At 43.1% G+C, this 23435-nt stretch overlaps 2 protein-coding genes across 4 annotated transcripts; one reads left to right on the top strand and one right to left on the bottom strand.

Moving 5' to 3' along the window:
* Positions 1 to 1578: 1578 nt before the first annotated feature.
* LOC139364979 (syntaxin-6-like) lies at positions 1579 to 8948 on the bottom strand. 3 transcript variants are annotated; one of them, XM_071102306.1, is made up of 8 exons: positions 8745 to 8948; positions 8085 to 8253; positions 7806 to 7901; positions 7479 to 7541; positions 7066 to 7194; positions 5707 to 5813; positions 5104 to 5198; positions 1579 to 4859 (listed from the first exon to the last, which is right to left on the bottom strand). In XM_071102306.1, exons 1-8 carry the CDS (start codon positions 8777 to 8779, stop codon positions 4594 to 4596), a joined length of 960 nt encoding a protein of 319 aa, XP_070958407.1. In that variant the 5' UTR covers positions 8780 to 8948; the 3' UTR covers positions 1579 to 4593. The 3 variants fall into 3 exon arrangements, with proteins under 3 accessions (XP_070958407.1, XP_070958491.1, XP_070958561.1); XM_071102390.1 differs by having other exon boundaries at positions 1579 to 4307; XM_071102460.1 differs by having other exon boundaries at positions 4645 to 4926.
* Positions 8949 to 13606: 4658 nt separating this feature from the next.
* On the top strand, positions 13607 to 18625 carry LOC139364856 (immediate early response gene 5 protein-like). The gene has a single exon (XM_071102052.1). The coding sequence runs from the start codon at positions 13915 to 13917 to the stop codon at positions 14824 to 14826; it is 912 nt and encodes a 303-aa protein (XP_070958153.1). The 5' UTR covers positions 13607 to 13914; the 3' UTR covers positions 14827 to 18625.
* The last annotated feature ends 4810 nt before the right edge of the window (positions 18626 to 23435 follow it).

Below are 23435 nucleotides of genomic sequence, written 5' to 3'. Positions count from 1 at the left end.
CTCCTCTCTATGGGGGCGTGTGCTTAGCTGGCCCCTCTATTCATCTTTTGTTGGAACAAGAGGGGAGCTGGGAACCTGCCACATGCACCTGCGCCCCACCAAGTACACCACCAACCCCCTAGCCGGGTGCTCCTGCACACACACACAAACACATGTACACACTGCCAGGCACCACAGGAGGCTACTGAGGGGAGGAAGGCTCATAATAATGACTAGAACAGAGCAAATGGCATCAAACACCTGGAACCATGTGTTTGATACCATTCCACTTACTCGGCTCCAGCCGTTACCACCAGTCCATCCTCCCCAATTAAGGTTCCACCAACCTCCTGGACCAGGCACATATGAACACACACGCACGCATACAGTAATTTCTCTCTTCTTTTATATGGAGATTTGCACATTATATCAGTGCCTTCCAAACATCCCCTCATAGCAGTCTCCATCTCTTCCTGGATCCTAGGAAGCTCTTTGCCCTTAGTGGTACAAGCTGCAATCTAGTGGTAAAAATAACACTGTCATTGCTATCAGACAATGTCAGGAGGCCAAACTTAGTGTCAGCGTTATGTTATACTTCTCTGGCTTCCTGTAAACCATTGTCTTTTCACAGATACGGAGTGCTGTATTCAGGGGTGAGCGCTGTGTGTGAGTGGGGTACCCAGGTGTGGATGACTAATAATTTCCTCTCCGGACAAAGGAAAAACGTGGGAGGGCGGGCAAACATGAGAGGAGAGGGCCACCTGTCAAGTGGCCTGGGTTCAACCACTGCTCAGTGACGTTCAATAAGAAGTGCTCTGCTCCCTTCTGGCTGTCTGGATCAATAGATGACGTCTGAAACTGCCACCAACGGCCCAGCTGGCCCCGCTGACATTAACCCAGTCTCCCCTTTTCTTCTTAGAACCTTCCCAACATCCAATGAGTGTACAAAACATTAGGAATACCTTCCTAAAAATGAGTCACACCCCCTGTTAAGCGTGTAAAACCCAGCAGCGGTGCAGGTCTTGACACACTCAAACCGGTGCACCTGGCACCTACTACAACATCCTGTTCAAAAGGCACTCTTTTGTATTGTCCATTCACCCTCTGATTGGTACAAATACACAATCCATGTCTCAGGGCTTAATAATATATTTTTAACCAGTCTCCTCCCCTTCATCTACACCGATATGGATATAACAGGTGACATCAATAATGGAGCACTGCTTTCACCTGGTCAGTCTATGGCATGGAAAGAGCAGGTGTAATGTTTTGTACACTCATTGTACATTCTAGGACAATTCCATGGAGCCAAATGGACGAGGCTCGTGATCAGTACAACGTAGAACATCTAGAAATGAGGATTTGACTAATCAGGAAGAATAACAACCCTGAGTAGGAACAGGGTCCCCATAACCAATAATACAGGGCCAGATAACTGATCATCCCTCTACATGGATAGGAACAGAGAAAGGTATTCTGATCCTAGATCTGCGGCTAGTATTGGTTTTCATCAAGAGCTGTAGACCCTTCTAAAAACACAGGAGAATCAGGCAAATTGAGCACATCATTCATATGTTATTGAAATGAGCTGAAACATAGTGAATCTTCGCAGCATCCTGCTTGCTGTTTTATTTTCAGGACAGACGCACAGCCATGATACGATGACATGAGGTCAAAGTTCAAGGGTAAAAAGCATTTTTAAACACTCCAGACGCATGACTACACAAACAAGAGGAACACCAGACATCAGTATATGATGACGAGATCATGCTTATGTCTCTGCCCTAAAAATGGCAGTCGTTGTCCCAAAGGCGGGCGACAAGCTTAAATCAGATTTTGGCGAGTGAAACCTCTCGCTTCGCCTCCTCCTCTCTGGGAACACAGTTGTTTCACCCAATCAAACACTAATCATGACTTCCAATGTCATGGACTGTACCCATTCTCCACAAACAGTACTATTTATTATCACATACACCAAATAGGTCTCATCCAACTATCACCAGTGACTTTGCTGTGCATTAAGTACAGTATTTAATACTAAGGGTACTTTGTATCGTAATACAGCATCACAATTACTTGCAACTTCAATAAATTCAAAATTGTGACTGAAAAGTGATGTTGAGATGGTACATCATTGTCTGGGTCATAGTCATGCTTTCAAAATATCCATAATCTGAAATAAATGCCAATATTTTCAACCAAGTCACACCCTTCCTACCAGATATAACACTGCTGAAAATGTGTGGACGCTTAAAAGAGACCATTTGAAAAAGAAAACAAAGAAATGTTAGTAAATGTTTTCTACCTAATGATGTCATATACACTATAAATGCAATACTGTATTCCTATTACAGTAAACTTGTGTTAACTAACAGTCATGAAATAATAAATAAACAACAAATAAAAACAATTGACATACAATATTTCTTTCTAACTTCATAAAACCTTTGAAAGAAGACTGGAGTGTTTTCAGAACTCAGATTTGATCACTAGTGTCCATTATATTTCATATAGTAGTACCATCACATCCACATGATCATTCTGGTGTATTGCATTATTTGACTGTCTTGATTTACTGTCACTTTTGGATTGAGATGGTACAACCTAAAATACAGTCAATTAATGTATTACGTTCATATCAAGTCCTCAAATGAGTTGAGGCCTATTCAAATCAAACTGTTACCAGGTTTCCACGATAACTAACATAACAGTATCATTCTCCTTGAACTGTATAGGAACACACAGAGCAGATTCATTCAACCCTCAATTTACGATTTATCCTGGAACCCAAGGTAGGGGCGAGGTACAGGGAAGCAAGATCAAAATGAAGTTTCCAGCCCTAGCATAACATAGAGCATCAGCCTACTACAGTATCAGCAAACAGCACTGGCTATGCAGATATCTGTTCTCAGTCTGTCTTATTGCAACACCCAGGGCTGTATTCATTAAGCACCAAACAAAAGAAAGCTGACTGAAATTAAACATTACTTGTCTGTTGCAAAATGTTTTGCTACGGAGTACCCTAATGAATACGACCCAGGCATGACAGTCAGATGATTTCCCCCATGAATCATTATTACAACAGGGTTCCTGTAACACTGATAAACCACAACACAGGTCAGGCTTCTCAATTAGCGTTTTTTTTTTTTAACACAAGCCTTTGTTATAAAGGCCTTGTAAAAACCACATAACCACATTCCAAAACAAATGTATGACCCTTAGTCGCTGAGATTAACAACCTTAGATCTGCTGACATGCTAGATTCAAGTACACCTGGGGGTGTGTCACACACTGTTCATAAGCATGTAGTCTTTAGAAAGACCCTCATGGTGAAATGTTGTCGGACTGAAAGATACCAAACATATAGACATGTGGTAGAAGGACTTCTAGATCATGCCACTTTACGTACAAGATAAGACTGCTCACGTTAGACACATACATTCAGGATTGAGCCTTGTTCCAGATGTCTATGGATATGCTCCACTACGTTCAGTACTGCAGGCAGCGACTTGATCTTGCAGGCGAGTGTTAAACACCTGTTGATCGTGTATAAGCCTACACCCCAAAATACATATAGTACAAAAAGAAAGAACATAGATTAAGAAAAATATATAATAACACATTAAGTTGAACCATTTTAGTGTGGTTAGTGATATGTATACCCGCTTAGCAATATATATTATTTTCCTTGTTAGGGAACTCCAGTGTTTTGTTTCAATTAAGATTATATATACAGTTTAATATATACATATAAATGTTTTATGCCAACAGTGCATCAGGTAGCTGTAGGGGTTTTTCCAGCGAGAAACGATAGACAAGCCCCTTTCAATAAAAACACTAACGATTAGATAAGCGGAGTGGAGTCTTCTTCATACATTATTCTCTGAATATTAACACTAAAATGTCACAAGGAGTATGCAACGACCCTGGTTACACCCTGGTTTACCTCAAATGGGTTTCCGGAAAATATTTTGAGGCCTAGTATTCACATAGGGCCAAATCCTACATAGAGATGCCAAGGAAGGTTTAAGTTTAGTGCTAAAAGGACAACTGAGAATGTTGCTTGAGCAGAAACTTGCACCAGCTACGGAAGAATCGCTGTATATTCAGCAGTATGTAGTAAAAAGAGGGTGGGGGTAGATAGCCATTTCCCTATGTCAATGGAAACCTTGATGTTTTCCCAAGCCCCGTGTAAAGTCCATCCCTATGGTCAAACGGAGACAGGGGTGTTGTTGTGGTGGTGGACGGTCATCATAGGATTAAGAGGAGCATGACGACCACAAACAGAATGGCCAGTAGAATGCCGATAGCACACCACTGTCGGCGGTCTGCAAGAGAAGGGAAGAGAGAAAGAGAGGAGGGTGAACTGTATCAAACAATGGGAGGAGCAATTGATCTGCATTTTTTTTTAAATGTAAAAATAAATAAATAACACAATTATTTCAGACATATTAAGGCATGAAAGGTCAAAATACATACAATTGTGAGGAATTTATGTTCTATGAAGGCTATCATGTCTTTCAACCTGAAACAATCATATTTTAAAGTTGCAACTGGAGTGGCATGTTGCAAAGGGGGGAAAAAAAATGCAGGGGAATAATACTATATAAAACCCTAAGAACATTGTCTAGGGGCCGGGGGGAAAGTACCGGCAGGCACATTGTCTAGGGGCTGGGGGGAAAGAACCGGCAGGATATCCTGACAAAAAAACGGCCAGATTTCATTTGACTCCCTGTCTCCTGAGTTCTTCCTGTTGAAAGCTTCCTGAGGGTGTTTCCTTATAAGGTGGTGCAACCATTTGATGGGGTGTGGGGGGGTACTTTTCCTTCCTCTCCAGCCGTGACCCTTTATGACTCCAGGTGGTCTGGCACAGACATTCCCTTCAACAGGAAGCCACTCTCAAGTAAAGCATATATCATCTTTAATGACCATCCATACATCAGTGACCTGGACATATTAAAGAACATCAAAAGACATCAACAATAATACATTACTGCCACCTCGGTAACCTCTGTAAGTGGCAGACTTTGAACATTTGCGGTAGTGGAGATGGCTTCTAAACTTTGAAGTGTATTCTTCCTCAAGGTAGAAAGTGGTGAATAAAAAGACTGTTGTATTACTCACCGGTGGTCATGTTGGAGACCTTGGCCAGCTTCTTCATAACATTGTCTAGTCTGGAGTGGGTACCTTCCATCTCATTGGAGAAGTCATCCAGCATCCTGCAAGAGAGAAGAGATGCTGCATTGTAGATACCAGGAAAGATATATACCTGTATTGACAAAACGTCTCAGAGTAGGAGTGCTGATCTAGGATCAGGTCCCCCCTCTACATATAATATTATTCATGATAATCTAAAAGTCAAAACTGATCTTAAAGATGGACTCCTTAATGGTGAAACTACCACGTCCATTTGCGATATTACAACAAATAAAGTTATTGCAAACAAGAAAACAGTGTATTCCCTCAGACATCACTGCACAACTATAGAACAGCAGAAAATGGACTGACATTTTTTACCATGTTGGCAACGCTCCTCACCCATGCTTCGTCAATAAAACAAATTCAAAACAACGACGGTGGGACGGACAGTGACGCCGTTTCCCTACTGTGAATTCCATCTTTAAATCAGCACTCCTAGTCAGACACACTTGATACATACAGCACCTGATTATCTTTGCAGACCTGAAACCCTGTTATTGATTATTGTTGATGTGGCTGTGTACGTACACGGTCTGTTCATCCAGCTCCATACCAATCCTCTCAGACATGTTCTTCAGCACCCCGATGGTCCCAGACACCAGCTCCAGCTGGTCATCCTGCTGCTCTGCCATGAGCTGACACACACACACACGCATGCAAACATACACGCATGCACACAGGAACACACACACAGGCACGCACGCACACACGCAGGCAAACACACACGCAGGAAAACACACACACACAGGTCAATGCCGATGTCTTATGTCACCATCATTAAGTTTGCTGATGACAACAGTGGTAGGCCTGATCACCGACAAAGATGACAGTATATAGGGAGGAGGTCAGAGGTGCCAGGACAACAACCTCTCCCTCAATGTGAGCAAGACAAAGGAGCTGATCGTGGACAAAAGGAAAAGGAGTGTTGAAACAGCCCCTATTAACATTGAGGGGGCTGTAGTGGAGCGGGTCGAGAGTTTCAAGTTCCTTGGTGTCCACATCACCAACAAACTATTATGGTCCAAACACACCAAGACAGCCGTGAAGAGGGCACGACAACACCCTTTCCCCCTCAGGAGACTGAAAAGATTCATGAGTCCCCAGATCCTCAAAGTTCTACAGCTGCACTTTAGAGAGCATCCTGACCAGTTGCATCACTGCCTGGTATGGCAACTACTCGGCATCTGACCGTAAGGCGCTACAAAGGGTAGTGCAGCTTCTTGCCATCCAGGACCTATATAAATAGGCGGTGGCAGAGGAAGGCCCAAATTGTTTCTAAGACTCCAGTCACCCAAGTCATAGACTGTTCTCTCTGCTACCGCATGGCAAGCGGCACCGGAGCACCAAGTCTTGGTCCAAAAGGCTCCCTAACAGCTTCTACCACCAAGCCATAAGACAGCTGAACAATTGGACACCCCGACTATTTACATTGACCCCCCCCCTCTTTGTTTTTTACACTGCTGCTACTCGCTGTTTATTATCTATGCAGTCACTTCACCCCTACCTACATGTACAAATGACCTTGTCTAACCTGTACCCCCCGCACATTGACTCGGGAACCAGTACCCCCTGTACATAGCCTCATTACTGTTATTTTATAGTGTCACTTTTATTTTAATTTATTTAGTAAATATTTTCTTAACTCAATTTTTTGAACTACATTTGATGGTTAAAGGCTTGTAAGTAAGCATTTCACGGTAAGGTCTACACCTGAAGTATTCGGTGCATGTGCCAATTTTTTTCATTTGATTTCACACAAAGCAACTGATGAGGAAAAATTATTCCTTTGCCAAAACAATGTCAAATCCAGCACATAGTAAGTACAGCAATCAGCAATAGTCGATATCAAACTCATAAGAATGAGTGAGACATTTCTATTAACTATACCTGCTGCTGGGTTTGCTGCTCATCAATGAACATGGAGTTGGCCGTACGTAGCTCTTGGTCCAGACGGGTGTATTTGTCAGGTCCTGGTTGCCAGATTGGGCCTTGAGACCCACTGTTCCCTAACAGAGCCTGGTGGAGGAGTAGAGTATAAATTATTACACATGAGATCTGCTGAAGTATGGTCGCTCAACTACAATGGTGAGGAGGAGTCTTCTGTGCAAGGATCCAGCCAATACAAATGGCACTTATTCTCTGACCAATGTTAATGGAGGATGTTTGCAGTGTCAACGTACCAACAAAGCTTTAAAATGTGTGCTACATGTTTGACAAGTGCATTCCATCATACTGCACCATTACATGCAAATAGTTCAGTAAGGTGTTAGTCCAATAGTTATACAGAGCTACACACACACCTGTCTATTTTTCTTGTCTGACATGGCTAAGGCTGTTGGACTGGACATGTGGTCTTTCATTTCCTGAAATAGAAAACAGCAAAGAAATTAATACAAATATAATAATAAAGGCATACACCATACACCGGCCATCATATCGTTAATGGCTATTACAAAACACAACCGCTCTAATTAGGGGTCCTTTTTTAATTTTGACCTTTAGCACAGAAGGTGCAGGAACCCGATTATTCTAAGTGTTACTGCTGCTTGCAGTCATATTTTTGTGTGATGGTTACTTCAAGTTCAACCGGATTCCTTCCAAGCCCGTGTGCCTCAGGCCTGACTCACCTTAACAATTTGTCTAGTGCTTGTGATGAAGCCTTTCCGTTTGGTCAGCTCCACTGTGTCCAGATTGAACTTCTTAGGGTTTGATTCAACAATACTTGCATTCACTGTTAAGGAATAGCCTATTCAACACTAACATGCACCAAAGACATGACAATCCATTATGTGTTTTTCTCTATGAAGACTGAACTCTACTACAATTGGAGGAAGTACTGTATTTATTTTGATAAACTAATATATGTGCAAGTTAAACTAATTTACATTTTATTTTGGAAGGATATTGATGGTCTCATCGAGATCCTCCAGGTCCCATTCGATGGACCGCAGACTGTTTCTCAACTCATTGGTGGTCCAGTCCACCTCCTCCTTGGAAGTACCACTGGGATCCTGTAGCAGCTCGCTCCATCTCTGGTACAGCCCTTGGGAAGTGTTCACCGCCTTCTGGACCTCACTGGAGATTAGGAGAGTCAATAATAAAGTACATGTATCTATATATCTAGTTACATCACATAGAAATGCAATAGTGTGTATATCAAAGGTAGCTGGCAAGACATAACATTACAGTCACAGTGGCATATTAACATAGCCACACATACAACATAATTAATACAGCTACTGATATTTATGTCTTTAACAAATCATACATTGTACAGTAGCTAACAAGCTAAACGTTGTTTACTGCGACAGCGAGTTACCCGTTAGCTAAACATGCTAGTTATAGCTATAATGCTAGCTGTATATCCAACCCGTTTAGACAAATGCCACAAAATGCTATCGTATGCCTCTCATCATTGTGACAATGGCTGTCAAATACGAATGCAATTTCATAGACGGATAACTTCAACAAATCCCATTTGTTACAAGCTAGTTAGCTAGCGTTAGCCGTCAGGCTTGATGGGATACAATATAACGTTAGCTACGGTGGCTGGCTTAGCTATTTACCATTTGACGACGAAAAACGGATCTTCCATAGACATTTTTGCTCAATAATTTACTGCAATACTAATGTTTCAAATTCGTATCCCCTTGAGAGGCATGCATGACCTGTTGTTGGTCTTACACCAACTAAACAAGAGGTTCTGTTTACATGCGTGCATCCGACAGAAAACGTTTCAAAGTTTCCATGACCACACAAATTTGCTTCCGGTTCGAAGGTCCGTGTATTATTTGGTGACTGGTTTCTGAAATATTTAGATATGCAATGTGAACAACCAGAAGTATTTATCTTTAAAGCTATCTAATCATCAGTCGTTACACGTAGGCCTAGATAAGAAACAACCTTCAGCAGGTAGAGGGCCATCAACCGAAGGGTCACTGGTTAGTATCCCAGGTAATGGGATAATCTGGTGGGGCACTGGTAATTTAAGGGTGCTATACTGAACAAAAATATTAACGCAACATGTAAAGTGTTGGTCCCATGTTTCATGGGCTGAAATAAAAGATCCCAGAAATGTTCCATACACACAAAAAGCTTATTTCTCTCAAATTTGTTTACATCCCTGTTAGTGAGCATTTCTCATGGGGACAATAAAAGGCCACTCCAAAATGTGCAGTTTTGTCACACAACACAATATCACAGATGTCTCAAGTTTTGAGGGATTGTGCAATTGGCATGCTGACTGCAGGAATGTCCAAAAGAGCTGTTGCCAGCCCAAGATCACGCCAGCCTAGGACCTCCACATCTGGCTTATTCACCTGTGGGAGTGCTGAGAAGTATTTCTGTCTGTGATAAATCCCTTTTGTGGTGAAAAACTCATTCTGATTGGCTGAGCTTGGCTCCCCAGTGGGTGGGCCTATGCCCTCCCAGGCCCACCCATGGCTGCACCCCTGACCATTCATGTGAAATACGTAGATTAGGGACACATTTTTTTATTTCAATTGACGGATTTCCTTATATGAACTGTAACTCAGTAAAATCTTTGAAATTGTTGTATGTTGTGTTTATCTTTGTTCAGTATATCTCCAGACATGCACTTGAGCAAGGCACTGAACCCATATAACTTCTCCAGCTACAACTGCTTCACCTGCACATAAAGAGGCTGTATGGACATTTAGATGATTGTTTCAATCAAACATTTTGGCTTGTGTTTTGCCTTGATGGTCACATTATGATATAACATCAATCCATTTCTTAACTCATAAAACCATACAATCCATTGTTGCGGGAAGTAGTTTGGGCTGGGAGGGCTGCGTTTTATTCGCAGATGGGGGTGGGGTGGGGAACAATGGCGTCAGTTCAGCTAAACCTAGGGTATGGCAAAGTGGGTTGGGTAGAAATACACCCACCAGTTTACTGTACTTCTACACAACTAAAAAACTCTAAAATGTCATTTGGAGAACAGCAAAAACAAACAAAAGTCCTCTTGTCAGAGAGATTTGCATGTTTATTAAAACGTCACACCATGGTAAGCCTACACAAAACACAGACATTATTTTTAAGTGTTTCTAAAATCCCCTATGGGAAATGAATGGTGGAAAAACTATTGGAACCATTTTGACTGCTAGGTTTTATGGGTATTATGACACCTTCACTGTGCGGCTCTATAGGATCCCAGGTTTTTAGTCATCATCTTGGGAATGGGTGCATCTCCATTATTTTCTTATTTCCTCCTGTCCTCTTTCCCCATCTCCTTATTAAAACACATTGGAGGAGGTCTCAGATTCCTCTCAGAACGTCTACAAGAAAACTATTTGAAAAGGAGGTGATATAGGATGCAATAAACATTTAGATTCACCCCTCATTTACTAACAACATTTGTTTTCTAATTGGCTCAAGGCTGAAAGGAATCACTGCAGATAAATTCTACATGTTGATTTGGGGAGGTTGGTCACTGCTCTACAAGACAGTATGGTGGTCCCCCAAACACACCATGGGGACCGCAGGTAATGGTTTGCCACTGACTGTTTTTAGAACTTAAACCCCTACAACTGCTTCAGCCACACCTGTATGGTTACTGATTGGATCCACTATGTTAAGGGAAGTGTTTGACTGAGAGCATTATTTTGCTCATTCGGTGTCTTTGAGATCAACTACTGCAGTTTGCGACTCCAGACTAACTGATCTAAACACATTCTTTGACCACTTTGAGGATAACACAGTGCCACTGACGTGGCCAGCTTCCAAGGACTGTGGGCTCTCCTTCTCCGTGGAGGACGTGAGTAAAACATATTCAATCTCTCCCTATCCCAGTCTGCCGTCCCCACATGCTTCAAGATGGCCACCATTGTTCCTGTACCCAAGAATGGAAAGGTAAGTGAACTAAATGACTATCGCCCCGTAGCACTCACTTCTGTCATCATGAAGTGCTTTGAGAGACTAGTCAAGGATCATATCACCCCCACCTTACCTGTCACCCTAGACCCATTTCAATTTGCTTACCGCCCCAATAGGTCTACAGCCGATGCAATCACCATCACACTGCACACTGCCCTATCCCATCTGGACAAGAGGAATACCTATGTAAGACTGGTGTTCATTGACTTTTTCTCAGTATTCAACACCATAGTACCTTCCAAGCTCATCATTAAACTCAAGGCCCTGGGTCTGAACCCTGCCCTGTGCAATTGGGTTCTGGATTATCTGCGGGTCCACCCCCAGGTGGTGAAGGTAGGAAACATCATCTCCACTTCGGTGATCCTCAACAGTGGAGCCCCACAAAGGGTTCGTGTCAGCCCCCTCCTGTACTCCCTGTTCACCCATGACTGCGTGGCCATGCACGCTTCTAACTCAACCACTAAGTTTGCAGACGACACAACAGTAATAGGCTTGATTACCAACAACGACGAGACAGCCTACAGGGAAGAGGTGAGGGCTCTGGGGGTGTGGTGTCTGGAAAATAACCTCTCACTCAACGTCAACAAGTTCCTCGGCGTACATATCACTGACAAACTAAAATGGTCCACCCACACAGACAGTGTGGTGAAGAAGGCGCAAACTAAAATCCTCACAAACTTTTACAGATGCACAATTGAGAGCATCCTGACGGTCTGTATCACCCACCGCCTGGTAAGGAAACTGCACCATGCACAACCGCAGGGCTCTCCAGAGGGTGGTGCGGTCTGCACAACGCATCACCAGGGTCAAACTACCTGCCCTCCAGGACACCGACAGCACCCGATGTCACAGGAAAGCCAAAAAGATCATCAAGGAAAACAACCTCCTGAGCCACTGCCTGTTCACCCCGCTATCATTCAAAAGGCAAGGTCAGTACAGGTACATCAAAGCTAGGCCCAAGATACTGAAAAATAGATTATATCTCAAGGCTATCAGACTGTTAAATATCCATCACTAGCACAGAGAGGCTGCTGCCTACATACGGACTTGAAATCATTGGCCACTTTTATAAATGGAACACTAGTCACTTTAATAATGTTTACATATCTTGCATTACTCCTCTCATATGTATATGCTGTATTCTATTTTATACTATATATTGCATCTTAGTCTATGCCGCTCTGAAATTGCTCATCCATATATTTATATATTCTTATTCCATTCCTTTACTTAGATTTGCGTGTATTAGGTATTTGTTGTGAAATTGTTAGATATTGCTGCACTGTCTGAACTAGAAGCACAAGCATTTCGCTGTACTCCCAATAACATCTGCTGAACATGTGTATGTGACCTAAATCACAAAATAGAGAGGTGAGGAGTGATATATGCCAATTGGGAATCAGTGGGATGATTAGGTGGCCATGCTTGAAAAGGGCCAGGTTGGGAATTTGGCTCATTATCATTTGAGGATCAGTCAGTTTACTGACTGCAGTAGTCGATCTCAAACTCGAGCACAGTCTGAAAGGGGGCCTTTGTGTTCAATATTTGTGATTAAAAAGCATTAATACAAATAAACAATCCTTAATCATTTAGATAATTATTCAACATGCCAAAATGGGGAAATCCTTCTTTAAAGTAGCCCAAGGGCATGCTTTAAAAAAAAAAAATTAAACACAAACATAATGCAAATTATGACCCACACAATGACTTGACAAATCATCACATTTTTACTGAGCTATAGGCTCAAGAAGGGCTCCCGAGGGGCACAGCGGTCTAAGGCACTGCATCTCAGTGCCTGAGGCGTCACTACGCCCCTCATCCCACATACCTAACAGTCTCATGAAACAAAACACCACTACCCCTCCCCCTTCTAACGGTTCCATTCTACAGCGTTAAGCCATTGCCAAGACGCAGCACAAAAGCATCATGTGACCTGGCTGAAAAAAAAGTCCAAGCATTACATCAGCCCAGGAAGTCAGCCATCAAAATAAAATATACATACTCTGAAAGGGGACACGGGCATTAGACCAGAAAACAACTGTGTGGATTAGTGTTTTTGTTCTAGCTAAAAGACTCGACTAACATTTTGGTTGGAGAGAATACAGTGAGGGGAAATCTAAACTTATTTCTGGTGTTAATGGTATGATAACTGGAAACATTTAGGACTAGGCTAAAATAGCCTATATTAATCGATAGCATATATATATTTTATGTCATTAAACAATACACACATTCTTATTGTGAAATGTACATGAGTACCCTACAGTATAATAAGCTATAGTTTATCTGCACTTTTTTTTTTTATAGATAGCAATTCCCACCAGTGTTTTAAACCTGTGCTTACGTCTTTAAATCACTCTCCCACGTGTGTATTCAAATTCCATTTCTCTTTTTAGAGCATGCCCATTGGTCCATATGAATTTGGCGGTGCGGAATTCGAAGGGATGGTAAAGACGACATGTGTTTTCATTGGACGGCGTGGTTATTACGTTAGGGTATAAAGTAGTGTTAAAACTAGAAACAGTTCCATTCTTCTCGATGTTCAGCTGTTGATTAGGGCTACCCTTTAATTTCTTAGACCCATACACTCATTTGCTTCAGCACATAGAAACGACGAAGCACATCTTGCGTTTATCAAATGTCTGTTTCTAAAACAAACAAGCAGTTACGTCACTTTAGAGAATTCAGTACCATTTGGAAGCAATTAGTCGCTACGGTATAAGACAAACAACTCCGTCGGGGATTTGAGGATTAGGCTACTTTTAACCATTTGTGTTTCCACACGAACTGAAACACGAGAGACTTAGTGATTTTTCTTAACAACCTCAGTGTTTAATCATGGAGTATAAAGTTGAGGCGCATCGGATTATGAGTATTTCACTGGGGAAGATTTACAACTCCAGGGTTCAACGTGGTGGGATCAAACTACACAAAAATCTACTGGTCTCCCTGGTTCTACGTAGTGCCCGGCAAGTATACCTTCGTGACTACTACGGCGGGATATGCCTGAGTGCTCAGCAAGCAAGAGAGTGGTGTGAGGGAGAGTACATGGACTCAGAACAAGACAAATTGGTCCCCGGATCGACAGAGAGCCTGCCTGAATCAGACGGGCAAAGTGAAGTGGCCGTGGACAAGCAGGAGCCCGGCAACGTGGTCGAATCCCACGCGGCACTGGACGTTGAATCTGAAGCGAGTGGTGAGCAAGATCACGCCGAAAATGGAGTTTTGGATTCAGGATGCAGCGAGCTGAAAACACCGGAAGAGAGCCCAGAGGCTAGTCCTACATGTGAGGTCTCCAATGTTGTTACTACTATCTCATCCAACTGTATTAGTGGTCCCCCTCCGAGTAATCCAAAACAGGCTGCTGAGACGCCGAACGGCTGCCAGACGGACGACGGTGAATCAGTGGAGGAAAATTTGCACGAGCCCATAGTGCCCCATACTTGCACTAACAGGAAACGGAGTGCCGACGACTCTGAACTCACAGACTCCCTGCCGAAAAAAACGAAAGTAATGTCTTCAACTCTAATTTCTAAAAACGACGAAAAGAAAGCGGAAACCGAAGAAATGGACACCAGCAATGTCTCGAGTTTGATAACAATATTCGGTTCCAGTTTTTCTGGACTCTTGAGTAGTGAAGACGGAGCGCAGCCCGATTCCGAGGCAGAGGACAGTGACTCAGGACAAATCTGTTGTGATCAAATGTTAAAAAACCTCAACCCTTGGAGTACTGCAATTGTCGCATTTTAAACATTGAAACTGTGGTTTTGACCTCTTGGGGATATTAATAAAGCTGGAACATGAAGCAAAGTTCCACCAACTACCCCTACAAACACGTGGTGGACTGAGTACCTAGTAAATTTGGAGTTCCCCAAACATCATAATGAAAGTAGGCCTACTGTAGTAGCTATTTACATGGAACATCTATTGAAAGAATGTTCGAGAGGTGCTTTAGGAAGTGATAAAAATGTTAACGATGGGCTCTTGATAGTCAACACTTTGAAACGTGCTTCTACACAAGTCGTCTACATTGTAACGTACCAAAAGCGCCATGTATCAATTCATAAAATGTAACGTTATCCTTTTTAACGTGGATAATATTATGGGACTGAATGTGACTCAATGCTAACGCAATCTGTTGTGAATTTGCTGGTCACTACAGTGTCTTTGTTTTATAAAGACTTGTACATTTGTAATAGTGTGCCTGTAAATACTGTTTTCTTATGTCCTACTCAATCTATGTATTTTGGTATCTGCCATGGATTATGATAATTGCGTGATGCTCACGTATTAAAACATTGTCTAACAAATCACTTTTCTGTGCTCTTTTCATGGGGGTTGGTTTGTACATAATGCAGCAAGTGTTGCTACACGGACAGTGTCTTGTCACCTAGTAGAGGTTGGTGGCCAAATGTGAGCAGTAGGATACCATTTGTACTGTAGACAACTTCACAGTATTTATGATACATTATCATATGCAGGTGTATTGTGACCCTTCAAGTACTATAAAATTAACCAAACAATTCCAGTCATTTAAACATACATTGCTATCAAAGAGATGCTATGTATTTCTCAAAGCAAGTCCAACATGGTTAAATAAGCCCAACTACTGATCATCAGTAAATTTAGGCTTACAGCTTTTAGATGCTCTGGCTCCATCTCAACATACATCACTTTTATAGCTCAGCAGGGAGGGCCAAACTATTTGTCACGATACGGAAAAGTATTCCGGAATGATGTCAGGCATCAAATACATTTTTACTCCGCTACAATCCATTTGCTTTGTGTCTACAGGCATGTCTGCTTCTGTTAAAGCTTATCCTTCAATGTGTAGGTAAACTAATAGCTGTGCTTTTAACTTACATTATATGTGGCCAGGAGTCAATTGTAGTGTTACCTAAACTATTATCTTACCAACTTGAACCATCTAAACTACACCACTTCTTGAACACTTAATTTTACACTTCAATGTCAATGAGGTAATATTTGGTGGGACCGAGTGGCGCTGTGCTCTAAGGCACTGCATCGCAGTGCTGGAGACGTCACTACAGACCCGCGGTTCGATCCCGGACTGTATCACAACCGGCCGTGTTCGAGAGCCCCATAGGGCGGCGCACAATTGTCCCAGCGTCGTCAAGGTTAGGGGAGGGTTTGGCCGGGGTAGGCTGTCACTGTAAATAAGAATTTGTTCTTAACTGACTTGCCTAGTTAAATAAAGGTTAAATAAAATAAAAGTGACTAGCTCAAATTCTTTCCACAGGGAAGCCCAGATGTCAACTCAATAAACCTACAGGAGAACTGTTTTCATAAACTCACTACAGTACCGTACACTTGGGGGCGTGACCATAGACTCAGTCTAAAATGAATGTGCAACATGGTGGGTAATTAAAGGATAAAACCCTTATATCCCTGTAACATCTCAATGAATACAACATGGTACTATTGAGGAACAGGGTGCAGGTGTGTTATGGATACTACATGGATATCCAAACATATTTCAAATAAGAATCTATTTGTCACACAGTTTCCAGCAGGTATAAAAGGTGCAGCGAAGTGCCTATATGCTAGCTCCCTCAACAATCCAATACATTTATCAATAATAATATTATTGTCATATTTCCAACACCAAATTGATCCAATGCAACGTGGGCTTAAGAGATGTAACCTCCTGTGTCCACATTCTTTCACACGGACACTGGGTATTAATAGCCAGCGCTCCCTGGAGATCCAGCAGAAGGATCTGGGCTAGGCAGGCTAACACAGGGCGGTCCCAGGACAAGGGCTCTTACCAGTCAGCTGGCCATGCATGCAGCAGAACACAAACAGAGAGAGAAAGGGAGGCGGAGAGCAGTGTACTGGGATGTGCAGGGGTTTTGTTCCAGCCCATTGCTACTGTACCACACCAGACTCAACAAATCCCCAAGCCCTTGATCAGTTGAATTAGGTGTCTTAGTGCTGGGCTGGAACAAAAGCTTGCACACCCTGTGGATCCACAGGGAAAGACTTAAAGAACACCGGAATAAAGATTATTTCATAAATGTGTAGTTTATTTGCCACTGGCACACATTGGCTTGATTACATTGGCTTAATAAGATGGTAGAAATTTGAAAAGGGTTAGGTACAGTATTGTAATTTGCATCACCTTCAGGAAAAGTAGTGCAAGTGTTTGCATGTGTGAAAGAGAGACGGAGCGAGTAGGCATGTAGGATCTCTACAGGTGTGGGAATGATTTTCTTTTCTGTTTATGTTTCATGACTAATCTGCATGTGTTGTGATTACTAAGTACTCATCCTCTCTCCACTCCCTGTATTGGGACAGAGAGAGGAATGGCTGCATACATGTGAGTACATGCCTGGCTCCTTCCAAGCTAAACGCATGCAGCTGTCCGACCCATCACACTCTTAAACTCATTGGCCCCACTTCCAGAATTCCAGATCCCTGGAAAAAGACAGAGGGAGTGAAAGGGAGAGAGGAGAGAAGTGAGTTACGAAACACTTTCCTGCTGAGCAAGTGTGTGTGTGTGTGTGTGTGTGAGAGAGAGAGAGATTGTAATGTACAGGCTGAGCTTGAGGAATTTAAGGGAAATGTTGGTTTGATTAAAAGCATTTATTGAGATACTGAGCTAATGCCACAGTAGTCCCAGTGCCAACGAGCAGGATCTGCAACCAAACTTTTAGTGTGAGTGAGAGGGCTGGTGAAAAAGAACGCCACAAACTTTACCCTGGTCCTTCTACATTCTTACAATGAGAATAGCCTACATATTATTTAGGAACATATTTGATACTGTAATAGCTACCTCCTTTTACAAAGGCTTTGTAACAGAAATACACACATATAAAATCAAAGTTTACTGGTCGTAAAGACAGATTTGTAGGCATTATAGCAGGTGCAGCGAAATGCTCATGTTACTAGCTCCAACAGTGAAATAGAATGTCTCGCAAATACAACACAAACACACAAATATAAAACATTTGATCCTGACTGCAAAGTAACCAAATATCTGCAGGCTACAACATACAGTAGAGTAGGAATAGCATGTGAAGATCGATGGGATTTGACCCCTGACATGTTGGGTTAGAGGTCACAGTCCCTCTGTGTCTTCTTCTCTCGAGTTCATTTGAAACCTCTCCAGAGCAGCAGCCAAACAGCCAATCACCTGCCCTGAAACATGTCCAGGCAAGTTCTGCTACAATAAACCCTTTGTCATCAGGAAATGAGGAAAGCCAACAAAGTCCAGAGTCTAGATTCTCTCAGCAAGATGAGAATCTCTTATTAAAAAAGCCTAAATACAAATACTGCCTGCATGTCTATTTCAACCTTAATGGTTATTTGCAAATAACTATATTTCCTTGTTTACTAAGCTCGCTTCATTCACTGTGTTTGACAAATTAAAAGCTCACCTGATACTCAAATCAAGTCACATTTTATTTCTCACATGCACCGAATACAACAGGTATTACAGTGAAATGCTTACTTACAAGCCCTTAACCAAAATGCTTTAAGAAGTTTTAAGAAAAAGAAGTGTCAAGTAAAAAATAGAAAATAACAAATAAAAGTAACAAATAATTAAACAGCAGCAGTAAAATATCAATAGCGAGGCTATATACAGAGGGTACCGGTACAGAGTAACTGTGTGGGGTCACCAGTTAGTCGAGGTAATTGAGGTAATATGTACATGTAGGTAGAGTTAAAGGGACTATGTATAGATAATAAACAGAAAGTAGCAGCAGCGTAAAAGAGGGATCTGGGTAGCTCTTTGATTAGCTGTTCAGGAATCTTATGGCTTGGGGTTAGAAGCTGTTAAGAAACCTGTTGGCTTAGTCTTGGCACTCTGGTATCGCTTGTACCAGAGTGCCAAGAGACTTATCTTCCTCTAACACTGCCTGGCAAAGAAGTCCTGGATGGAAGGAAGCTTGGCCCGAGGGATATACTGGGCCGTAAGCACTACCCTCTGTAGTGCCTTGCGGTCGGAGGCCGAGCAGTTGCCATACCAGGCGGTGATGCAACTGGTCAGGATGCTCTCGATGGTGCAGCTGTAGAACCTTTTGAGGATCTGAGGACCCATGCTGAATCTTTTCAGTCTCCTGAGGGGGAATAGGTTTTGTCGTGCCCTCTTCACGACTGTCTTAGTGTGTTTGGACCATGATAGTTTGTTGGTGATGTGGACACCAAGGAACTTGAAGCTCTCAACCTGCTCCACTACAGCCCTGGCGATGAGAATGGGGGCGTGCTCGGTCATCCTTTTCCTGTAGTCCACAATCATCTCCTTTGTCTTGATTACGTTGATGGAGAGGTTGTTGTCCTGGCACCACATGGCCAGGTCTCTGACCTCCTCCCTATAGGCTGTCTCATCGTTATCGGTGATCAGACCACTTTTGTGTCATCGGCGAACTTGATGATGATGTTGGAGTCGTGCCTGGCCATGCAGCCATGAGTGAACAGGGAGTACAGGAGGGACTGAGCACGCACCCCTGAGGGGCTCCCGTGTTGAGGATCAGCGTGGCGGATATGTCGTTACCTTCCCTTACCACCTGGGAGCGGCCCACCAGGAAATCCAGGATCTAGTTGCAGAGGGAGGTCCTTAGCTTAGTGATGAGCTCTGAGGGCACTATGGTGTTGAACGCTGAGCTGTAGTCAATGATAACATTCTCACATAGGTGTTCATTTTGTCTAGGTGGGAAAGGGCAGTGTTGAGTGCAATAGAGATTGCATCATCTGTGGATCTGTTGGGGCAGTATGCAAATTGGAGTGGGTCTAGGGTTTCTGGGATGATGGTGTTGATGTGAGCCATGACCAGCCTTTCAAAAGCACTTCATCTGTCACGTTTCTTCAAAATCGAACCCAGAAGCAGACCAGGACAAGGAGAGTAGGAAGAAGGTGAGTATTTATTTACAAGTGAAAGTGAATGGTTAAATGTATCCAGGTGGCGTAGCGGGCAGCGGTGGTGAGTTGATGGGAGTAAATAGGTGGATCCAATGGGGAAGCGGAATCCTCCGACGACCAGGCGGGAATGGGGTAAATGATCCGGGTGAGTAACTGAAGACAGAACAAACGGAGGTAAGTTTAAGGCAAGCAATACGTAAAAAACAACAAAACAAATTCTATCCAACTTGAGGCTGATACTCTGGCACAACATACTGTTCATGGCTAACGATCCGGCAGGGAATGGATGTCAGGTCCGGGCTTATGAAGAGGAGAGATGATGATCAGGACCAGGTGTGCAGATAGCTGATGGGATACAGGTGCGGGTAATCAGAAACCCCAACTGGCTACATTGCCCGGCAACCAGACAGGGTGCGTTCCAGGACGCCGGAAAAAACATTCCAGGACAGAACATAGGCAAAAAACAGACTCAGGAAACGGGATTCATGACATCATCGCTACAGACGTGGTCATTTAGGCAGGTTACCTTAGTTTTCCTGGGCACAGGGACTATGGTGGTCTGCTTTAAATGTGTTGGTATTACAGACTCAGGTTGAAAATGTCAGTGAAGACACTTGCCAGTTGGTCATCGCGTACTCAGAGCACACGTCCTGGTAATCGGTCTGGCCCTGCGGCCTTGTGGATGTTGGCCTGTTTAAATGTCTTACTCACATCGGCTACGGAGAGCGTGATCACACAGTCATCCGGAACAGCTGATGCTCTCATGCATGTTTCAGTGTTACTTGCCTCAAAGCGAGCATAGAAGTAATTTAGCTAGTCTGGTAGGCTCGTGTCACTGGGCAGCTTGTGGCTGTGCTTCCCTTTGTAGTCTGTAATAGTTTGCAAGCCCTGCAACATCCGACGAGCGTCAGAGCCGGTGTAGTAAGATTCAATCTTAGTCCTGCATTGAAGCTTTGCTTGCTTGATGGTTCTTCGATATTGCCTGTAATCCATGGCTTCTGGTTGGGGTATGTACCTACGGTTACTGTGAGGTCGACGTCATCGAAGCACTTATTGATGAAGCCAGTGACTGATGTGGTGTACTCCTCAATGCCATCGGAAGAATCCCGGAACATATTCCAGTCTGTGCTAGCTAAACAGTCCTGTAGCTTAGCATCTGCTTCATCTGACCTCTTTCTTATTGACCGAATCACTGGTGCATCCTGCTTTAGTTTTTGCTTGTACGCAGGAATCAGGAGGACAGAATTATGGTCAGATTTGCCAAATGGAGGGCGAGAGAGAGCTTTGTATGAGTCTCTGTGTGTGGAGTAAAGGTGGTCTAGAGTTTATTTTCCCTTTGGTTGCACATTTAACATGCTGATAGAAATTAGGTAAAACGGATTTAAATTTCCCTGCATTAAACTCCCCGGCCACTAGGAGCGCAATCTCTGGATGAGCATTTTCCTGTTTGCTTATGGCCATATACAGCTCGTTGAGTATGGTCTTAGTGCCAGCAACGGTTTGTGGTGGTAAATAGACAGCTACGAATATAGAATGAAAACTGTCTTGGTAAATAGTGTGGTCTACAGCTTATCATGAGATACTCTACCTCAGGCGAGCAAAACCTTGAGACTTCCTTAGATTTTGTGCACCAGCTGTTGTTTACAAATATACATAGACCACCACCCCTTGTCTTACCAGAGGCTGCTGGTCTATCCTGCCGAAAAAGCGTAAAACACTCCAGTTGTATGTTATTCATGCCGTTGTTCAGCCAGGACTCGATGAAACATAAGATATTACAGTTTTTAATTTCCCATTGGTAGGATATACGTGATTGTTTGTCTATTTTATTTTCCATTGATTGCACGTTGGCTAAAGGACCAATAGTAAAGGGAGATTACTCGCTCGGAGTCTAATCCTTTCAAGGCACCCCGATCTTCGTCCCCGATATCTCTGTCTCTTTCTCCTGCGAATGATGGGGATGAGGGCCTTGTCAGGCATCTGAAGTAAATCCTTCCCATCCGACTAGTTGAAGAAAAAGTATTCCTCCAGTACGGGGTGAGTAATCGCTGTTCTGATGTCCAGAAGCTCTTTTCGGTCATAACACACGGTGGCAGAAACATTATGCACAAAATAAGTTACAAATAATGCGAAAAAAACACACACAATAGCACAATTGGTTAGGAGATCGTAAAACGGCAGCCATCTCCTCCGGCTCCATTATCTTCATGCATCTTGTTCCAACACAAACCCTTGAGATTGACACACACACACACACATAGAAGAAGAAATTCCTCCTCTTTTCAAAGCTCAATGGTATCATTGTCCAATTGAAACTGTGCTGTGTGTGCTGGAATGGGCAAAAACCTATCAAAGCTTTCCAAAACACAACCAATACAGCATTCTGAGAATACTCTCCCACAAGCTGCAGAGTTCTAGAAATACCAGCAATAAACCAGTTCCTCCAAATACAACCACAATCTTATCTCTGTTTACAGTTGATCTGTATTATCAGCCTATGGTATGTTAATGATCTCACATTTAGTACCAACATAATCTCTGATATTTTTACTAGGTATTAAAAGTCAAATAGTAAAAGTCAGACTTAAGCTGTCAGGTATACGATAAAGCTATGCATCCACTCCCTTTGGGCCATCACAAAGACAACTCTGCCATTCCTCCTTTTGTTATAAAAGAAGAGAAAGAGCCTCCTCAATTTGGCCCCTCCATTCACGGCTATGTGACCCCCATTAGAGGCCAGACAAACCGAGGTCTTTGTTTATCTTGGGAACTGGTGGAGGAGAGGGTATGGGAGGGGGTGTCAGGGTGGGGTAAAAATGGGATCGGTGACGGGGGAGGGGTATCCTGGGAAAAATGCCAGTGTGGGATCAGTGTCAGGGTTGGGCTTCCTGAATTGGCGGCAGTCAGAGGGAGAGGGGAAAGAAAAGAGGGGTGGTGGGAGGGGGTGTTGTTTGGCTGGCAGGCTGCAGGATGTCCTCATGAATAGATACGACCAAATATATGTGTGTGTTGTTGGTATATAAATACATACAGTATATATACACACAGACATTGATGTCACAAACACCCATACAGTGTGATGAAAGCCAAGGCGAAGAGTTCCTTTTGAACGAAAGCACACAAACACACTCCAAACCTGTCTAACCCCCATGAAAAGCCCATGAAACGCACTCATTCATGGCAAGCCCTAAGTACAGTGTCTTGGCTGCATGTTCTGTTCTCTGTCTACCACGGTCTCAGGGGAGGAGGTTAGCATCTCAGGTTTCCTGTTAAAGAGGAACTCCTCAAGTCCGTGTCTGGCCCCGCTTTCTCCACAAGCAGCGACATGTTCAGAGACAGACAAAAATAAGGAGAAAAAGAGAAAGAGAAGAGGGAGAGAGCATGGTGAAGGACATGACAGAGGGAGACAAACGAGAGACCCTACATTTTATTTTTTGGGGGATGGGAGTGTGGATATTTGGGTTGTCAGGATAAGC

This window comes from Oncorhynchus clarkii, chromosome 1 (genome assembly GCF_045791955.1).
Source record: "Oncorhynchus clarkii lewisi isolate Uvic-CL-2024 chromosome 1, UVic_Ocla_1.0, whole genome shotgun sequence".
Taxonomy (NCBI): Eukaryota; Metazoa; Chordata; class Actinopteri; order Salmoniformes; family Salmonidae; genus Oncorhynchus; species Oncorhynchus clarkii.
The sequence above is the reverse complement of the archived record's forward strand: the minus strand, read 5'-3'. Positions and strand labels throughout refer to the sequence as shown.

Excerpts from the sequence above, each read along its gene's own strand:
- LOC139364979 (XM_071102306.1), bottom strand. The coding sequence starts at position 8,779 with ATGTCTATGGAAGATCCGTTTTTCGTCGTCAAATG. Across the intron at positions 7,195-7,478 it reads CAGACAAGAAAAATAGACAG|GCTCTGTTAGGGAACAGTGG; the intron begins GTGTGTGTGTAG and ends CTCCTCCACCAG. Across the intron at positions 4,860-5,103 it reads GGTCTCCAACATGACCACCG|GGAATGTCTGTGCCAGACCA; the intron begins GTGAGTAATACA and ends TTCCTGTTGAAG.
- LOC139364856 (XM_071102052.1), top strand. The coding sequence starts at position 13,915 with ATGGAGTATAAAGTTGAGGCGCATCGGATTATGAGTATTTCACTGGGG.